General features: G+C 49.5%; 1 protein-coding gene across 3 annotated transcripts; it reads right to left on the bottom strand.

Annotated features, from left to right (window-relative positions):
* Window positions 1-4: 4 nt before the first annotated feature.
* On the bottom strand, window positions 5-19,615 carry LOC136195325 (uncharacterized). Of its 3 annotated transcripts, none has more exons than XM_065984634.1 (52): window positions 18,237-18,438; window positions 17,956-18,168; window positions 17,536-17,885; window positions 17,249-17,482; window positions 17,062-17,197; window positions 16,876-17,010; window positions 16,672-16,816; window positions 16,401-16,617; window positions 16,156-16,340; window positions 16,059-16,099; window positions 15,757-16,002; window positions 15,536-15,704; window positions 15,194-15,481; window positions 14,948-15,142; window positions 14,825-14,896; window positions 14,007-14,774; window positions 13,778-13,956; window positions 13,539-13,712; window positions 13,357-13,483; window positions 13,169-13,301; window positions 11,535-13,051; window positions 11,362-11,477; window positions 10,925-11,305; window positions 10,562-10,865; window positions 10,224-10,511; window positions 8,244-10,169; window positions 7,992-8,182; window positions 7,797-7,937; window positions 7,533-7,746; window positions 7,295-7,464; window positions 7,093-7,237; window positions 6,847-7,041; window positions 6,340-6,783; window positions 5,967-6,280; window positions 5,578-5,917; window positions 5,359-5,520; window positions 4,424-5,305; window positions 3,954-4,371; window positions 3,670-3,899; window positions 3,377-3,615; window positions 3,116-3,318; window positions 2,854-3,068; window positions 2,651-2,794; window positions 2,223-2,564; window positions 2,118-2,165; window positions 1,915-2,058; window positions 1,601-1,861; window positions 1,429-1,550; window positions 716-1,370; window positions 520-665; window positions 247-466; window positions 5-189 (listed from the first exon to the last, which is right to left on the bottom strand). In XM_065984634.1, the coding sequence occupies exons 1-52, from the start codon at window positions 18,272-18,274 to the stop codon at window positions 178-180; spliced, it is 15,174 nt and encodes a 5,057-aa protein (XP_065840706.1). In that variant the 5' UTR covers window positions 18,275-18,438; the 3' UTR covers window positions 5-177. The 3 variants fall into 3 exon arrangements, with proteins under 3 accessions (XP_065840706.1, XP_065840707.1, XP_065840705.1); XM_065984635.1 differs by having other exon boundaries at window positions 18,243-18,438; XM_065984633.1 differs by lacking the exon at window positions 18,237-18,438 and adding an exon at window positions 19,486-19,615 and having other exon boundaries at window positions 17,536-18,168.
* Window positions 19,616-19,917: the final 302 nt, after the last annotated feature.

The raw sequence follows: 19,917 nt of genomic DNA, 5'->3' as shown, positions 1-19,917 counted from the left end.
TTGCTACGAGAGACGATTACGATATGATAAATAACGAAGTCACGGGCTCTGCCACGTGCTTCTCACCCAGCCCACAAAACAACGAACACATAAGATTATAATATACGGTTGTCTGAAATGCCTTGGCACTAGTACTTCCAAGGATCTCCGCTTTTGAAAACGCGAACAGACTCACTCTCACTCGACACCCTAAGTACCGCACATGTAGAACAAATTTTTAGTGACAAGAATGCCCTCTTACGATACCTTTGACGTAACTTTCACTCCAGAAGACGAGGACGTTGTACTGACTCGTTCCGGTCTCATTTTCCTTGGCGACGTTTCCGGCTTCTCAACAGGAGACACTTCATTTCTACTAGATGGCATGGAATGCTCGCTTTCCAGAAGAGGAGTGGGTGACACTTCAACTGGAGTCGAACGATCTGGTGAATTTTGATCCAAATCGGCACCAAGCGAAGCAACAGACCTAATAAATAACAATATAGAAGCACTAGACAGTGGATGATGACAAAATCTCACGTTTGAGTCATAGGCGATTTGAATGTGTCAATTTCTTCTCGGTAATCAAACGTTTGGTCATCGTTTTCAACAACATTCATTTCGCTCTCGACGACATGCATTTCCGTGTCCACGTTAGGCGAGTCTCGGTTTCCTCTCAGGGCAGCCTACGTAGACAGCAATCAAAAAATCAAAATATATATATAAAATACCATACCTTCTCTTGCGACCTGTCAACCTTCTTTCGTTTGGCGTCAAATTTTGAATAGGCGATAAACAGAATAACCCCAATGATGATCAAGAGAGCTGATCCGCCAGCGGCGATGCCGGCAATCAGTCCGACATTGACCGACGACTTCGTCCGGTCAGTGTCCTTTGTGAACGTCGACGAAAGCGCAGCGAGACGAACTCCTTTAAAATTCATTACAAATCTTCCAGACTCAACGGCATCTTCAAGCCGATGCACGGCGTCGGAGAGCGACAAGGTACTAGGCGGATCGTACAGAGTCGAGTCTAGTATCGTTGCCATGCAGACGATGCTTCCCTGACGCGCGTCAAGATCTACGACCCGAGAGGCGTGGACGTTGGCCGCGGCGGCTATTTCCGTCTGCAAGGCGCTCAAAAATGCGTCGAGACCGTATTTCAGTACGGTCGATTTGAAGTCGCCTTGCAAAACGAAACTGATCGACGTCGAATCGAGCGAGTCGACGTCGGGAGCGACGACAGCGAATTCGTTTGTTTTCAGAATGTAACCACCGGGTTCGATATTCAGTTGAAGTTGAACTGCATCAAGAGGACTGTCGATTCGAAGACCGGTGAAGTGGGCATAGCCCGAAGCGAATGATGCGGATGTTTGGCCTTCAAGGACAGCACTATGAAACAGACAGATCTATACCTACTGTACTAAAGTTTGAAGCTATTGATACGCACCTGGCACTAGACGATTTTGCAATAGAAACGTTGCACGTCCAAGGAACTGTCAAGCCCAAGTTTTCAACAGCATCGCCGTTGCTATCTTGAACCGTAACGACAATGTACACCAGATGACTCGACTTAATTAATACAGATGAAATATAAAGTTTAACACAAAAAGATAACATACCTTTCCCTCGGGCTGATTCATGACTTTCGCTCCAGCTGGTATCTGGAATTTTAGAACGGAGAAATTTGCGGCGGGAGGTGCAACCACGGAACCAAGTGTGGGCACAGCAGACTGGTCAAACACGCTCTGCCCGTCGCTGAGAGTCAGGTTATCCAAGCCTGGTGGGACGACGGGGGCTGACGGAAGTGCGGGGACCTCAGCTGGAGCGACTGAAAACGAGACCACGGATGCGTTGCCAAAATCAATCAACCCAGATTGCACCTAGCAGATCACGAAAATAGAAGGCATCTTTGAAAGAGCCGTCGAATTGGTACCTGATTAACCAAATCATTAGCAATTGAGTTTATGTTCGAAACCACTGCTGCCACGTCTTGCCAATCAGACAAACTTTGCTGATACCGCGAAGAGGCCGAAAGAAAATCCGACGCAATGTCGTCGACAGGAGGAGCGTCATCAGGCTATTAAGAACAACAAAACTTCTCATTAGCAACTAACCTCAAGAAGCGCGATTTCTTACCTGAAAGAAACCGGTAGGCAAGACGACGGGTACGACCGTATCATTATCCTTAGAAAACAAAACAGAATAAAAATTTCAAGTACTTCTAAACCCTGCAGCGTTTACGGCGCTGTCGTCGTCGTCATCAACCAGCCCTTGGCCGCCGTCGCTATCGATCTGTTCTGTAATGTTTGGGGCTTTCTCCTGGGTAATATTTTGAACAGGTTCGCTGCCAATTTCAAATGTGACGTCATATGTTTGCTGGACGGCTCGCTTTCTGCGCACTGGAGTATCTTCGGCGATTACGTCGACAACGCGGATCATGCTCAGTGGTATCTTCAATACGAAGGCGAGATTTTGAACCAGGCTACTCGGGTCAAAGAAGTCGTCAAGGCTGACGGTTAATTCGAAAGAGACTTGGACGACGGGAGGAAGTATCACGTCAACAGGTTTGTCTCCTTTGACAATCTAAAGGAAACCGAATTGATAGATCGCTACTACTGTGACGGGCAAATATAAACGTGCGCCGCCACTGCCGTTTCGCGTCTCCATACCAAGTGCAGCACTTGAGTGCTTCTGTCAAAGACATTAGCGCCACTATGACTGGAAGCGAGTTTGGGAACAATTTGGGATTTCTCGGCACTTGTGAGAGCCTTGCCTTGCACGGCAAAATTCTCTGGCTCTAAAAAGATTCCGTCCTGCATAGACACACAAATATGAGTCTACGGAATCAAGTGAATAACTCAGCTGCCAGTACCTTGTACACGTCTTTGCGCTGAGGATTTTTGTACCAGATGGACAGCTTGATGCCTTCTCCGGGATGATCCGACGTCCCCCCGATGGTGTTCAGCAGATGAAAGCGGAAATGGCCTGGATTGGAGCCCGTAAACCACAGGTGATACTCCGTTCCCAGGGCGACGATCGTATAGAAAGTCGATAATCGTTTCAAACACGTGAAGTAAGTGCACCAACCTGAACATACGATAGAGCACAAAGGGGACAAATGTAGATAAACGCACCGTGATCCATCGGTCCGTTGAGCAAATCTGTATAGGGTCCGGTGCCAAGATCTCCTCCGTGCAATGCTATAGGCGAGATTCGTCTCGTTTCCGAGTCGGCGTCCATGCTCTCGACGATCAGCATCTGATGATTGATCTCTGAGCATCGATACGCATTCCACTCCGCTTCGAACTTGCACCCACCTATAGGATTAGCAAAGTTTCTAAATAAGAGTCTCGTTCAACCACCGTTTTTCGGAAAGATATCTCTGTCTATCATACCCATTCTCTCCCCGAGCAATGCCTCTACTCTTGACGACGTCGCTCGCCTTGAGACGAGTTGTCGGATCGCCTTCGTCGTAAAGCATCGTTTCGGGGAGCCGATCAATGTAGTTGGCAAAGCGAAGTTCCGCCTGAGGAACAATGGATCCTCGTTTACCTCCAGCGGTTGTAACCAGCGTTCCGTCGAGGTCGTGCACAATAGAATGCTTTGGGCCGTCGCAATCCATGTCCACGCAATCCTAGACAAAAAAAGATAACACGCGTCCATATTAGGCGTAATATGACCGTCTCACTTCCTGAACGATCCACGCCGGATCGGGAGGATACATGTGTGCAAGTCGACTGCTAAGGACGTTGATCAGATTGGTCAATCGGAAATAATTCGGATGCATGGCGTCCGGCGACAGTTTGTTGTTTCCGATAGCGAACGCTTTTTTGCCGCACATGTTGGACTCGCTGACGAAATTCGCGAAGGTCGTGTCCGTGAAATTGACCTGACCTCGAATAGCAGGATAACTTTTCGCTGTGCAAAAAAAACGGCAAATATAAAATGCACCTCTGCGTTCAAAGTACTTACGTAAATGCCACGGTAGTGTGCCGTCCATCTTCCCTCTCTTTTTCGAAAACGTCGACATCATTATGCCCAATTTGGCGTCGTCTGGTGTCGAGCAGATGCTTGGACAGTGATTAGGCACCTGATCCATACACGGCTCCGCGTCCGTCGTTCCCACTATGAAACTTCCATCGACTCTGACGCTTTTTCTCTCGAAGAAATGCTGCACCGGATCTGGCCCAAAAATGTTTAAGCAAAGTCCGGTGTGACCAACGGCTACCGCCAACTCGCGGAAAGCGAGAGAGCTAGCCGTCCAGGCAAATACACCGTATTCCCACTGTCGAGCGGCAGTGAAGCCTCCCGCTCCGGTGCACGGCTCGCTCAAGCCCATGACGACCAATCCTTTCATTCCGGTATGAGCAGAATTACCCCAAAACAAAGCCTAGACCATAAAAATATTCGCGCATACGAAACTTTTCCTTTACGTCGTGTACCTGACTGGCGTTAGGAGCAGCGCCGTCAACGCACGGTTCACCGGGATATATAAACCCGATTCTCTGATAGGCAGCAGCGACGTTGTCTCGTATGATGTTTCCTGTTCCACTTATTTCAAAGGTCGCTGGAAAATCAACGGCGTGCTTATCAGCGGTACGAGCCACCCGAGTCATCACGCCCAAATTTCCCGTTACTTTGCTGTCATCCGCTCGAAGTTGGAATGTAGGGCCAATCGATTGGTACACAACGTTATCGGAGAATTCAATTCCGTTCGTATTCAGCGCTCCAAACCCGATATTGAACCCCGTGTGTATAGAGCTATGTCGTACGTACGAGCCACCCATTTCCGATACGCCGTTGAGAAAAACGACAACGTATCGGGGATCCCGGTTGCTCGTGAACCCGGCTTGGCCGCAGTTCGAAAATTCGACGCCGTCAATGTAGGCTTTTCCGTATTGACGTAGCCGGCCTTGAGGCAGAGTGCCGATAATTACTCGACAGCCAAAGCCGTGAACGGATATCGATGATTTATCGTCCTCGGCGCCGACGACGCGAACATTGCGAGAGAGGAGTCCAACTTCGGCGGCTAGTTTCTTGCTTTGCCAACGCGAGTGAGCGCTCGAGGCGTCGGCACCGCTCAGAAACGTCTCGACGTGGTGATCGAATTGAAGGGGTTTCGTCAGAGTGACTACGGCATCGACGACCGATTGAACGGTCACGATTTCCGTCTGCTCCGGATCGTACGTCGTCGACGTTACGACGAGCTGCTCGCCCGGTTTCCAATCGGGAGACGCGTCCAAGTGCAGATCGGTGCTTCCGACCGTTGCAGTACGCTCGAGGTGCGTCCAATCAACGGTCCTCTGCAATCCGCGAAGAAATAGCTAAACGAGAAGAAAATATTCAGTGAAAGGGCTAGCTATTCTAGTAAACGTGCCTCTCCGAATACGCCAATGGCTTTGGATCCAACGATGAGATTGCGACCGTAACGAATTTTCTCTGTGTTTCTGTCGCCTTGCAGATTAATTGTCGCGCGGTGACTGAACGCGTTTTCTTTGTCTCCAACGTAAAATCTAGCGTTCGCTCCGAGAAGCAAAATCTAGCCAGAGAACAGATATAGGACAACGATGGCGGACTGCAAGACGCCTCTCCTTACCCAGGTTGCATTGATGACGACGTCGCGTTGATCTTCGACTTGAAGTTTTCCAAGAATTTCAAGCTTGCTGACATTGACTTCCGGCACGTCCAAGTACATTTTCCATTTTTTCTCAATTACTACGTCGTCGCCGCTACTGGGCACCGCATTATTCGGCCAATGAGATGGATTACTCCATCGACGCCACGTCGATTCATATTCTGCCTCTCCCCCAGGACATCCGGACACAGGACACGGCTCTTTGGAAAAGCTGTAGATTAGGTCAGATAGAGGTTGACTTTTCCCTTTGCCAGAAAGGATATACTCAACGGCCATAGTCTTGTTATCAAAATGCCATGATCTGGAAAGAGATTTCGTCTAGCAATTTTTTTCAACCGTTGCATACTTACGTATGATTGTCGGAGAAACGCAATGTTCTGCCTATGTCTTTACTATTCTTTCCAACCTTGAAGTGATCAGGCTCCGTATCATACACCGCTTCAAGAATGACGGCGTCGCGCGGCTGGACGTTGTACATTCCGGCGTTGAAGCTCGTTGCGTCCGTGTCCAGATGCGACGGCAAGTCGTACGTCAGATTGTGACGATTTTGGCTCGGCAACGTCACCATGTACCCATCCATGTGAGTGAGACGATAATGCTGCCAAGGAATTAGCGAAGATCCGTGCTCGTTTTGAAAAAGCACGTTTCTTCCTATGAACGTTGCCTAGAAAACATTGGTTTAGCGAAAACCCGACTACCTAAAAATCTCCTTTAGCGACTCACCAGCGGTTCCACTTCGTTCCAGGCAAGACGGAGAAGATCGACGTCCGATGTACACACAGACCCGGGTACTGCTTGATTCATGCTGAATTCCGGTCGTTGAGTGCACGATTGGTTCGGAAGTAGACCGCTGGTCGGAGTGACCCAGTTGCCTTTAGTGCCTGACAAAGTGCCGTCCAAGTCGCGGAAAAGGACTTCGTGCTCCCATTGAAATCCAGCCTTGTGATAACTGGAGTTGTCCAAGAACGTGATGTTCTCGAACCAGTACTGATATCCTCCTTGACGAACTTCGCAGTGAGAGCACGCTCTCAAGCAATTTTGCTCGTTGGAGTCAAATCGAGCGAACGTGACGTTGGATACGACGAGCACGCGTTGATTCGGCGTGCGAATTCCGGTCGTCTGAGGGCGACCCTGATTCGCAATAGTATGCGAAATTATTAGAGTATCCTACATATTAATTCCAGACTCGATTCCACACGGGAAAACAAGACATTCCACGGTGAACTGTACCTTTATAATTGGACCTCCCCACGTGCCGTAGGCTTCTTGTATTTCAATTCCGCTGTCTCGGTTGTCGGCGACTTTGAATCCGACGATTTTAACGTGACCGATCACAGAAAACTCGAGACCGTGAATTCCATTAGAGTAGGTAACGAGGTTCTCAAATACGGCATCGACGTCCTTTCCTCCGCCACAGCCAAACTCCTAAAAAAGCAAGGATTCGGTTGTGGTCTCTAAATTGGAGTTTTTCTGTACTTTCGGCGTGTAAGTTTCCCAAATACGTAGTCCAAATTCCGCATTGGTGTGAGCAACGTTATCCCTAAAGACGCCAAAGGGAGTCTTATTGGGACAAATTCTGTTCGTTGCAGAAGGACCAACGGGATGAGGATTGAGGTCATACCTAAAAGAGTAGCAGAGTCATTTGACCAAGGAGCTGAAGTTTCTTTTCTAAGTTTACCAAAATCCGTAGGCTCTCGACCCGGCAGCGGCATTTCCTATAAACGTATTATTCGGATTGGTAATCCAAAACGTAGCAGGAAGCTGGTCGGTTTTCAGGAGGCTCGAAGAACCCTTCGTCACCAAACCGAGATTTCTTATGTAGTGATTTCCCGTTTCAATGCCGTCCTCCTAATGAAAAACATACGGTTACCGTTCAGTACTACTACTGTACTACGCCCATTGCTGACGAGACGTACAATAAAAAATGTGTGCCCTTTGATGTTGTAAGCGACGTTTCCTTCGAAAAGCATTTCGTGTACGCCGTGCGCTGTAATTGCGCGATTGTTCGAATGGTGAATGGCGCAGTGACAAACGTACGACCCATTCATCACGTCGTTCAGATGAAAGTGAACAGCGTATCGACCCAGCCGAAACGCTTGACCTCCTTGGCGAATCTCCACGTTCTCGAGCCTTCAGAATAAATTCTCGCCTGTTTTACAGCATCGTGGCTATGTTCGTACCTGATCGGAGTAGGGTCACTTCCGGCACGATGAATCATGATTTGCGATCCGTACTGATCTGCTCCCAACTCGTCGAGGCTGTCTCCCTCGTATAGAGAGCCTTGAACTATGACGTTGTGAGACAGCAGTCCAACCTCGGCTCTGAAGTCAAAAGCTCAAACCAGAAAATACAGTAGAATAGAAAATTATAATTACCTGATGTCAATAAATTGGCCATCTTCCAACACATCAGTGATTCCATAGTGCGTGAAGTTGACGGGAACGTAAAGATGCAAGGTTTTTCCACCGTCAGACACATTCTCAATCGTAGCCGTTTCGGTTTCGTTTCCGTCCTTGGAAGTCGAAGCGATGACAATCACATTTCCCTTTTCCCAATCAACGGCATCCTATAAAAGAAGAGACACGCCTCAAAAAACCTAAACTCTTTCTCAGGCGAGGCTTCTTTACTATTAAATAAAGAGAAGACGTATTCTTCTGCACCGTCTGCGCCAAGCGAGTCCAAGTGATGTTAGTCGGTCGACCGTGAAGTTCGAGAAAGCCCTTGCGAAGGCCAAGAACTTTGGCGCCGTAAATCGGTATCTCGGGATCGCGAATATTGCCGTGGAGAGTGATTACAGCACGATGCATAAACGGCTCTTCCTTCGTCCCAATCTGCAGTCCTCCGCCGTTGATGAAAATGTACTTGGCGTTCAAAAACAAGTCGGTCGAATCGTCAAATATCAGCTGCCCTTGCACGACAATAAGATTCAAAATTCCCGCCGGCGACGTGTCCAAGAGCACGGTCTGTCCTTCGGGTATGTGCACCGATTCGCCGTCGCCGGGAGGATCGTTGCCGCCCCAAGTAAAACGACTCGACCACCGATCGACGTACTCGTACGCCGACGCGAGCGTTTCGTTCGCGGTTAGCGGGCTGACGGCCGCTCCCTTTCCGCCAACGACGACAACGACGTTCGTCTTGACCGTTCCTTGATGAGCTCCACTACGACAGGTGATCAGCGAATCGTTGCTGGATTTTATATCGCAAGGAACCCCGTCGATAGAAACATGTAGTCCTTCTGTGATATTAGCAAGTCCGCTTCCAGTTACGGAGACTGTAGTACCGCCGCCGGTGCCGCCTCTTCTCGGCGACACGCTCGATATAATCGGCGTTGCAGCGGCACTGTACGTCAGCGGACTAGCGCCGACGGCGTCTAATTTTCCGGACGGTCCGGTAACATGCACCGCGACGTCGCACGACTTGTCGGTCAAATCAGATGGCGACATTGCCGCCGATTCGCCGTCGGCCGGCGGAACGGTACACACAATCGCGTCGTAGGAAGACGACTGCACGTGGCAGGTTCGTCCGCATATCGAAACTCCGAAAGTGACGCCGTAGTCGATGCCGCCGAGTGCCGTTCGATTGCCCATGACGTCTAATGTCAGCGGCGCAACGCTCGCGTCGACGGCGGAAAACTGGTTGAGAGGCGAATCGCTTGACTGAGAGCCAACGTCGTCGACAAAACCGACGCCGGTTAATGTTAAATTAACGCCGCCGCCGAGGCTGAACGTGACCGGAGATGCACTCGCTAGATTCAGTCTGTAGGCTACGTCGCGCGTCGCTGAAAATCCGTATTCTAGATTGTTGACGAGAAGTCGATACGTCAGGCCAGCCACCCTCTGTTTGATCTCACATTGAATGGCATTGTCGGAGGCAGTGATAATCGGGCATAGCTGAGCTGTAGGAAGAGCATCGAGCACCGTTTGAGCTCCACTCTGACGAATGACATAAACCGACGCATTTGAACCGAAATTCACGCCGGTTATGTCTATGATATCTCCTGCAGCAACGCCCGCCGAATCTATTCCGGTTACATTGAATATCTGTGGCGTCTTGCTTGTTTCAAAAGTGAAGTTGAGGCTCGACTTAGCCGGCGTTCCTTGCACAATCACGTTAATGGGAGCTACTGTATCGCCGCCGCTATGACTGTGAGTTATACACGTTATCTCTGTGAATGATGAAGATAGAATTTGGCATTTTGTCTGGCCCATCGTAACGTCCATCTCTTCGCTGTTGTAAGAGAAGCCGACGCCTGTTATAGTGACTATAGTGCCGCCGGCAAGACTCCCTCCCGTCGGGGAAACGCTACTGGCTTTCGCTTGCACGGTGAAGTGATAACCGTCCACATTCGAGGCTCGTCCTTCAGGCTTGCTGGACACCCCTAAGTCTTTTCTACCGGCGGCTTGATGGGGAACTGCGCAGGAAATAAGCTGATATCCGTCGGCTGACATTACATTGACATTTTCACATAAAGAGTTTCCAACTACGACCTCCACGTTTGAACCAAATCGAGTCCCATTTATCGTGAGTGTCGTTCCGGGAGGACCCATCCACGGCTATAAAAGAAAGGCGCGTTGAAGCGGAGAAACAGCATCAGTCTGCCTGCTTACCCAAATCCTCTCGACTTGAGGTGTTTTGGAGAGATCGAAGGCAAACGAGCAGTAAGGCGATGTGCAGACAGCATTGGTGAACTCGTGCAGCAGAGGAATGTAGTCTTCGGCTTGAACGGTGATAGCAATTTTCATGCCCAGATCGCAGTTCCCAGCTATGCTGCACACAAAATAGTATCGACCGGGAGCGAGACCCGAGATCGTGACCGATTCTCCAACAGTTCCCCTAGACCATTCTTTCAAGGGGGACCCAGACATATCGCAAGCATCGTATTTGTCCTTAGTCACCTATAAAAGCGCGAGTTAGGTTCAACAGGTCTCGTGTGTGTTCTGTTTACTTGATGGAGTGAGTGAAACGCATCCCAGGTGAATATCACGCTGTCGCCTTCAACTATAGTCAGGTCTTCGTATTGCTGGATGCGCCAGTCAATAAGCCATTGGTTCTGGTCTGTTAGTCGAACGGACGCTTCTCTTCCGCCGCTGTGAATTGAACCCTGCTCTTCCACTTTTACTGTTATTTTCATGCCTCTTTCACAGTGCCTGCCTGACCCCACGGCGCAGGCGAAATAGTGAATGCCAGGCTTTAGATCTGTAATAGCCACGTCTCCCTTTCTCGTTGGCTCGGAATAGCTGGCCACAATTCTAAAGCGAAAGACAGATATACTCGTCTTTTTATCTTTTTCTTTGCGTAGAATGCAAACCTTCCCAAAGCGTAGTCTTGAGAAGTTACAGCACAGTCTCTGAGCGCTTGCTCTGACACTACTTCAATGACGTCGTGGACGGTATTAGGAGAATCCCATCTGAAGTGAATTCCCGTGCCGTACGGCACAGATATAGACGGGTACACTTGTCCTAGAGTCCAATCAATTATACTCTCGCTGCCGACGAAGACTTTTAGCTTGAATCCGTCATAGCAGTCTCCCCCTACTGAGCTAACGAAGTAGTGCACTCTTCCTTCCTCAAGATCGGCGACGGTAGCAGTGCCGTCGGACTGAGGCCAGCCCCACTGTACGGGATCATCGTCATCTCTCAATAAACAAGAGGCAAACGCTTTCTCGTTTACTTGTACCAAATCGTGGAAACTAGAAAAACAAGCCGCTGAACTGTGGATAAATGGACTACTATGTAACACACTTACCCAACCCACGAGAATTGGAGCCTATCCCCTCTCTGCACGTGGATCCTTTGGGCAATTTCTTGAGACCAGGTAATGTTCACATCCGTATAGCTATCTGGAAAGGGTGGATATTCAACCTAGAAGAGTATTCACTATAGCTTAGTACTAATCCAGCACGCACCAGTTGATCTTACATTAGGAATAACTCCCTTGCCTCTGTAGTCGCCTGTTTTTGCTTGAATTGTCAAAGGCTGGTGACTGCTATTTCCGTAGAAAAAATGCTTCGCCGCCTTTTCTTCCGTCAATGGCATATCGTCAACACCGCGAGATTCGCACACAGACATTTCGTCCAAATCGCCAATAAACCAAGAGGAATTTTCATGATAGTTTTCCTGACCGCCAAGATATATATAACGGCCACCAGAAAAGTCAAGATCAGCGGTCGTCTCTCTCGACACAGCGATCTTTCCGTTGATAAACAAAGACTGAACACCGGTAGAAGAATTTCGGTTTTTCACCCAGCTCACGCCAACGTAGTTCCACACTGAAGCAGACAACGGGCCGGCTCGAAGAACAGACCAATCTCCAGCAGGCACGTCGCTGTCACTGTCCGGCAGAACATTATAAACTCCGGAACAGGCGTTGCACGAATCATCTCCTTGACACAGCGGCTGCACGTCGGAAGTATTGCCGAGCCAAAATTCAACGTAGCCACACGCATTGATCCACACGAAAAATCCTTTAGTGGTTACATTGCCACCTCCTTCGTGAGACCCGAAGAGGAACTGACGGCCAGAATCAAGTCGGCTTGGCTTCGCCCATATTTCGACTGCGAACCGATTTTCCCGAGAAACGTTTACAAATACAGAAGCGTATGATCTGCTAAAGCGAGTTGCTATAGAATTACTAAGCGACTCGTGACCGAGTCCGATGTTGAGACGCTGGCTTTGTGCCCAATTGAATGTCAAATGAACGGAATTGCATTGCGCTCTGAGAGCATCGTATCCGTGGTCGAGCGCCGCCTCGGTAATGCAGACGAGATTCCCGTTGCGGAGAGCCTGAATGGCACATGGAGTGTTTCCGATGTGCACGATATTTCCTTCGGCTGCTGCCGAATGAAAACCGACGCCAGGAATTAAGAGTTTCGTTCCGCCTGCGAGGGATCCACTCGAAATGCTGACCGGTCCTGTTATAGCGGCTTTGTACTCTACGCTCGCCGCGTCCTCGTTTCCAAATGCCCAACCTCTGCTAGCAACGTGAAGTACAACGCGATACTTGCCTGGCTCGTGTTGCGGCAGCGTACAGTTAATGATCGTGTCCCAGTCGACGTCAGAACTGCTGAAAAATTCATCAGATACGTTCGAAGCAAGTCGAGCGTTGCTCGACGCTAGGCAAGCCTTGCCACCAATAGTAAGCGTATTGGTGTTGTCTCCTGCAAAAAGTCCCGCAAAACCGCTGCCAATGACGCTCGCCGACAGTTCGCGACGGGCATCAGAGGGATTCACTTTGACAATGACAGGCGTGTGGAGTGTCGAGTAAGTGTAGCATATCGTCGTCGAGCAATTGGCCGGTAGAGAATTCCCTGCTCTATGATCATCTTGAGATTTGTTGACTGCAGAAGGTTGATGTGAAGCCGGAATGCCATTAACCAGCACAGCAACGTTCACTGTCTTGGAGACATATGGCTTTACTTCAACGGTTCCGCGGAATCCTGGAGGAGAAAGGATACGCAGTTACATTGCATTACAAACGCTATTATTCTGAAGATAGCTTGTGCATTAGCTTGGGGATCACACAGATCTAATCTACTGAGGCCCCCCATCTTTACCTATGCGAGCAAGTCCTGCTGAAATGTAGTGATACAGTCCTGGCTTGGTGAAGGCGTGTACAAATGAGCCGCGAACGCTTTCTTTTGATTTGAAACCTGTGCCATCGTAGGTCTCGGCCTTGCCATCAGCTACCTAATAACGTGTCCAAGTCAGCTTAAGCCGACAGAAAAGAAGAGGCACGCCATACCTGAACAACACTTCGCAGAGTGGTAAAAGAACCACTTCCCGTCCACGTCCACTTCACCGAGTCGCCAACGTGTACCACTAAATGACTGGGTTGCCATTGATACCCACGTCCATACTCCAGATGCCTCCTAGGCAAGTGAAGTCAATCAGATCTCAAATCTTATAAAAATCAGCGTTATATACCCCGAATTGTCTACATGATGGGTCCTAGATGATGATCCAGTTACGCACTGAATCAGCGAGGGCGTAGTGCTTTCAATATCACAGGGATCATCTCCTAGCAAGACTTGAACAGATTTATTTTCTGTTGAAAAGCCACCACCGGATATCCTCAGTCTCTGACCGCCAAAAATTGACCTAGCAATCAATGGTGGATTCAGTTTGGATAAATGAACGTCTTTCTGAAGAGTCACTCTGCTTACCCAAAGTGATGCGTCATGCCATCAATAAAAAGTTTGTACTGATAATCGACGTCTCCGACAGCGTCGCCCAGTCCCGTCACAAAGACGGAGACTCTTGCACTGCCATCGCTATGAGGATTCGTTGTGCATTCGATTGAGTCGGCTGAGGCGACGAGAACGTCGCAAAACGACGAACCGATCTAATGCAAACGGTCTCAACAGAGGATTTCATACGTCAGATTTCTCCTACTTTGACTCTTATCTGAGATATATCTGACGGAAAGCCGGTTCCGTTCAACACAACGCGTGTACCCCCACCAGCGCTTCCACTTTCCGGCTCGATACTGTGCAACTGCGGAGTCAAAGCGTCCGAATAGGTAAAGCTGGAAAACTCGGCGCGTCCGCCGCCTTCCACTTCAACGACGACCGTCGCAGCACCACTGCTATTCGACGCCGGAACAATGCACCGGATCACAGCGAACGAACAGTCTACGACTTTGCATTCATTTTCGCCCACGTAGACGCGCATAGTCGTCGTGTCGTTGTCGTTGCTGCAGTCAGCGAAACCGGTTCCATTTATAACGATTTCAACTCCGCCGCCCAAACTACCGGAACTTGGATTCACTGCCTCGACGTTGATGGTGTAGTTGAAGAATAATCCTGTCGTGTCGGCCGTGCCCAAGGTCAGAATGCGAAACGAGACGGGGTGCAGCCCCGAAACGTAGTCGCCAATCTGGCACGTCACCGTAGCTTCATTCGCAGAAAGAACGTCGCAAGGCAACTCGCCGACTTTGATTTCATAAGCTCCGACGTCAGAAGAAAATGCTGACCCTTGCCAGGTCAAGATGGTGCCCGCTTGACCCACGCTGGGACTAAACGTCGTAACGACTGGCTGAGCGTCGCTTGAGTAGATAAACGTGCAGCTGGTATTGTGAGAGTATCGCGTTCCGTGGTATTTGGAATACTGTTCGCCTGATCCCTTGCAGCTTGAGCGAATTCCTTTGACAGACACACGCACCTAAGAAAGGACGCTTAGCACAGGAACGCTTCCGTGGCCTCTCTTAGTACCTGTGGGGTTTTCTCGACCATTTGCAGCATGTGGCCTGGTATGGGGTTAAAGAAAAGGCCCGCAGTAAGAACCTAGTGTTATCGTTCAATGCAAATGAGAAGATATCTAAGGCTACAGCAAACCTCTTCAACGTCCACCGTGACGTTGGTTCCTGTCAATCGGGAGCCGTTCACCTCTAGGGGAACCTGGTCGCCAACCAGATCATTGAACGTGATGTCCCACTGTCGTCCTTGGCATCCTCTGTGATCGTTCCCATCTACCATGGCCGCTTGAATGGTTATTTCCCCGACAGACGACACGTTGAAGGCAGCGAGCATCTAAAGAAAACATATCTCCGATGATACTATGTATGCAGACTTTGTATTTACCTCGGCTTCGTTGGCGTCGTGTGCTATGGGCCACGACCAGTTTCCGAATACGTTCACTCGGAACGATCCGTCGAGCGCTTCGGTGGCGGCTCTAAATCGTGACGCAGTTGCTGTCATTCCGGCGACGTCGCTCGTCACGGTTGCGCCGATCAGCGTGAATTCGTCAAAGCAGTTCGTTGGGACGTACTCCAAGTAGTACGTCGCCGTGGAGTTACTCGTTGCGTTTGTGACGATGACGTCTTCCAAGAGCAATCCATTCGGGTAGGCAGCCGGCCGAACTCTGACATCCTAAAACGGCGAATTACATGAAGACTCGCACGGAAATTGAATCTACCACCGTACTTGAAGTTGACTTTCACTCGTTCTTATAGAAAACTCGTCGACACGAAACGGACCGTTTCGATATTCCGGCTCAGGCGATAAGAACCCAATCTTAGTCACATTAAATTTCTTCGCGGAAGGATAGCGACCCTGCAGTGCTTCAAGCAGACTGAAGCAAGAATAACTCCATCTAAAAAGCGAACGGCTTTTGGACAGCTACTGCATATAAATACAAGTCCTACGTGTTATTGGCTATCAGTGGACGGTCTCCTATGTCTCGCCATTCCCCGAGGACGCTATTAGGATCAGCCGAAGGATCGTTAGTGAGAAGAACGAACCAACGTCTAATCTCTTGAGGGTCGTCGACTTGAACGTCAACTTGAACGTCGACTTGAACGTCGACTTGAACGTCGATAAAGAGGGTCGAATGCGTTCCCGGCGGAATTTTGTAAGCCATGCAGACGCTTTCATAATTGAAAACATCATACCTTGTATAAAATATTTAATGAGAGCTTCGCATGAAACGAGAGAGAGAGAGTCTTACCCTTCTTCGTCTACCACAACGGAAGCATAGCCGGAAACTACCTGCAAACAAAGAAGGTAGATACGCCAAACTTTTCAACGCTGGTTCTGCTGCATACCAACAGTGATCCTCGACCGCAGTATGCGTCTCCTATTGTCTGTTGAAGAGCAGAGCCGTAGCCTTCGTTAGTCCAGCCACCAGACCCTGACTCGAATCCATAGGCGATCCTCACGTCGCCGAACTGAACGTCACGCTCAGGGTCGCTGCACACTCCGGTGAACAAACTCAACACAGCACCTCTGACTGCAGAATAGGAGAAATACATGATGACTGCCTGTGGCACGTGTTCTTTTGGACGCTCACCTTCTTCGTTAGTTGAAGGAAGGGCTATTGGATCGCTTTGATATCCGTCCCATGTCAAGGTTAGGGTTCCGTCGCTGCCGTTGTATTCCGTAATGTGAATAGCGTGGACTTCGTGAAAAAATTCCGTTCTGACAATCAGTCGCTGTTTCTCGTGTATGTAATCCTTCGTTTGAGATGATTTGTACTCTTGCGGAGTGTCGTGAACGAGGACAGCCACCTGAAAAGTTCCAGTTAGGAAGAGAGATCTGAGAGAATGCCGGTGCCTCTGTACCTGAGCAAAATCGCCGCCGCTGTGTTCTTTAGCAATTGCTTTCAGGTAGCACTTTTGACCTTTTTCTAAGTAGACTGGCTCGGAAATCTGGCTTGGATACTTGTCAAATTGGTCAACTGAAGTGTATTCAACGACTGTGGCAATCCTTCGCAAATATTTCAGTTAGCAACGGCAAACACTTATGCAATGATATATAAAATTCACCTTTTTGCTGCTGAGGCGTTCGTGTTGGAAGAAAACCACAGTTCCCCGTAGTTATCCGAAGCCAGAAAGAAAGTGTGAAGAGATGAATAGGAGGCAGTAAAGACAGCTTCAAGCTCAATTCCATATCTGGACCCACTAAGAAACAAAGAACGCCTATTTCACTGCTACATATGAAAAAAAGCTTACAAATTGACAGGAGATAAAAATTTTTCAAGGTTGTGATAGCTGTCTGGAGAGTGAGGATATGAAGGAGCATTGCGCAACTCTGCAATGGTGGCTCCGCTAACGTTACCCCAATATTTCATTGTAACGCCTCGTGACCCTAAACGAACATGCATGAACGACGTGGGTTAGAGGAAGAGAACAGATGTACCCTCAAAGTATTCTCCATCAAACGTCCCATTCACACCCACGATGGCGTTTGACCCATTTGGAGGTCTTCCCGTCTCGCAAGTCACCGTGGAGTAACTGACGGCGAGAACTTTGCATGGAATGCCATCGACATCGACTTTGACATCTTCAATTTTGGATCCAAATCCGCTGCCCTCTATTTGTACGACTGTTCCCCCTTCAGCCGACCCAACAGCAGGATAAACGCTCTGCACATCTGGAGAGAAATATCAATCCCGAAATCTCAAATTCGAATTCAGAGATACGAACCTGGATGAATCTCGATCATGTAGAGATCGCCCGACGGAGCGACGTGCAACGCTCTCGAGTGATTCCACGACCGACCGTACTCACGGACGTCGACGGAAATGTTGAAAAATCCGACGGATCCGTCGAAGAGGGCAAACTCGATATTATTGTGGCGCCAGTCCCGATACGGCAACGCCGTGTTCGGCTTGTAGATCTCGCACGGCACAGACCCAATTCGAATGGAATTGACCCACTGATCGTTCCAAGCGAGAAATCGCCCCCGTATCTGTACGACGAGATGGCCGGCGGGACCCGAACGCGGCGAAACCGTATGAATATACGGCGTATAGCCCCATTCGTATCGAAATCTTCTAGAAGTTGATAACGTGTAAGTTTGCGACAGCGGACCGACGTAGACGCGCGTTGTCAGATGCGACGAACCCGAATCTTCTCGCGCCCCGACGTAGGGTCGCGTCCAGCAGACGATTCGCGTCGTGCTCGTGCCGCTGTTGAACCAGTCGACGTCGCACGGCGTGTCGCCGAAGAATACGACGTTCGTCGTGTCGTACGGGTCGCCGCTGAATCCTCCTCCGTAGATCGTCACCTTTGTTCCGCCGACTAAGCTGCCACGGCGCGGCGACAACGAACTGACGTCTATATGCATACGTAAATAGAAGCCTTTCTACAGAGGGAGACGATGCGCCCCGTGCGTAGCCTCGTACCCAGACCTTTCTCTGATTAGCGAGGGCGTGTCTAGCATCAACTCTTCGAGATCGACGTTCCTGCTTCGATTGGAATCGATACAGTAGAACCGTCTTCGACATTCGCGACGTATGTTTGCATCCTGTTCGTAAGCTTTGTGTAGCCGTGTCGGCGCAGATGCCACCCAGAACTGTTGCAATGCTTACGAACGAAATGTGAACATACGTCGAAGACGGTTCTATCGGTTCCAATCGAAGCCGGAACGTTGTAGGGCCTACAAATGAGATCAACCACAAATGAGATCACTGCGTCATGATGACGTAGTGATTCGTCACAGTGACATCACGACCTCCATGATGCTTTTCTATGCCAGAGAGGTCAAATGCGTTTCAGATGTAGGAGTAGGATTCTAACCTGTGCCATCTTTCAGCGGAGCGCAACAGAAAAAGCGTGCGATCTCTTTTGTGGTTGATCAACCACAATCAACCACAAAAGAGATCACACGCTTTTAGCACTTGCGACCTACTGCGAACTTGCGGCAATCAAACTTAATCATAATTTGTGCTGATCTCATTTGTGGGCGCCACAGCTGATCAACCACAAAAGAGATCGCACGCTTTTTCTGTTGCGCTCCGCTGAAAGATGGCACAGGTTAGAATCCTACTCCTACATCTGAAACGCATTTGACCTCTCTGGCATAGAATAGCATCATGGAGGTCGTGATGTCACTGTGACGAATCACTACGTCATCATGACGCAGTGATCTCATTTGTGGTTGATCTCATTTGTAGGCCCTACAAACGTCGATCTCGAAGAGTTGATGCTAGCGTGCGTAAAGACACGCCCTCGCTAATTGGTTCCCAGGAACATTTCGCTGGGGACCGTTATACGGGACTACCCCGTGCGGTCGAAGGCGGCTGGGGCCGGCGGCTGGGGCCGGCGGCTGGGCATCACCAGGATACGACGATAACGTTTACGCTTCGCCCCGAAAAAAGTTTCGCTGTACTGTCTCAAGCCAAGAGCAGATGCCCAAGGCAAGCAGCAGCGTACTATTCTGGGACTAAGTCTTTTACACCGAGACCCCCAAACTTTCGATTTGGGAAAGTGTCCAGTAAACAACGAAGGCTGACTAGAAGAGGTGCTCATCTTCTAAAGGAAGAGACACGCGGGGGAATGAGGCAGCGAGGGGGACAATGTCTACTGTATAATGGAATGTTCCAGTCGCAAAAGGGGGTCGAAATCTACTTCATAAATAAAAGTCTCACGTACGTAGAGCAGCCGTAGTCGCGACGACCAGAAGAAGTAGCAAGGCTTCGATCCCCCTTCGCTGCATCGCAGTACCGTACTACGCCCAGCTGTTCCGACTGATTAGCCTCGGTGTTCCAGACCCTCTCTCCCCCGGATGTTACATCCGGGGGAGAGAGGGTCTGGAACCGACTGATCCCACGACCTCAACTACGCATTCTGTCGGACTGATTGTTCCAGACCGGATGTTACATCCGGGGGAGAGAGGGTCTAGAACCTCTCTCCAGAGGGTCTGGAACCTCTCTCCCCCGGATGTTACATCCAGGGGTCTGGGGGATAAATCTATACAGGTGCATGTGCACAGAACGTGCCGCCCATTCCATTTCCTAGTGTCATTCTACGTCATAACCTTGGAAACGACAGAGCCGTATGGGTTATGGCGTAGAATGACGCTTG

Source organism: Oscarella lobularis, chromosome 14 (genome assembly GCF_947507565.1).
Source record: "Oscarella lobularis chromosome 14, ooOscLobu1.1, whole genome shotgun sequence".
Lineage (NCBI taxonomy): Eukaryota > Metazoa > Porifera > Homoscleromorpha > Homosclerophorida > Oscarellidae > Oscarella > Oscarella lobularis.
The sequence above is the reverse complement of the archived record's forward strand: the minus strand, read 5'-3'. Positions and strand labels throughout refer to the sequence as shown.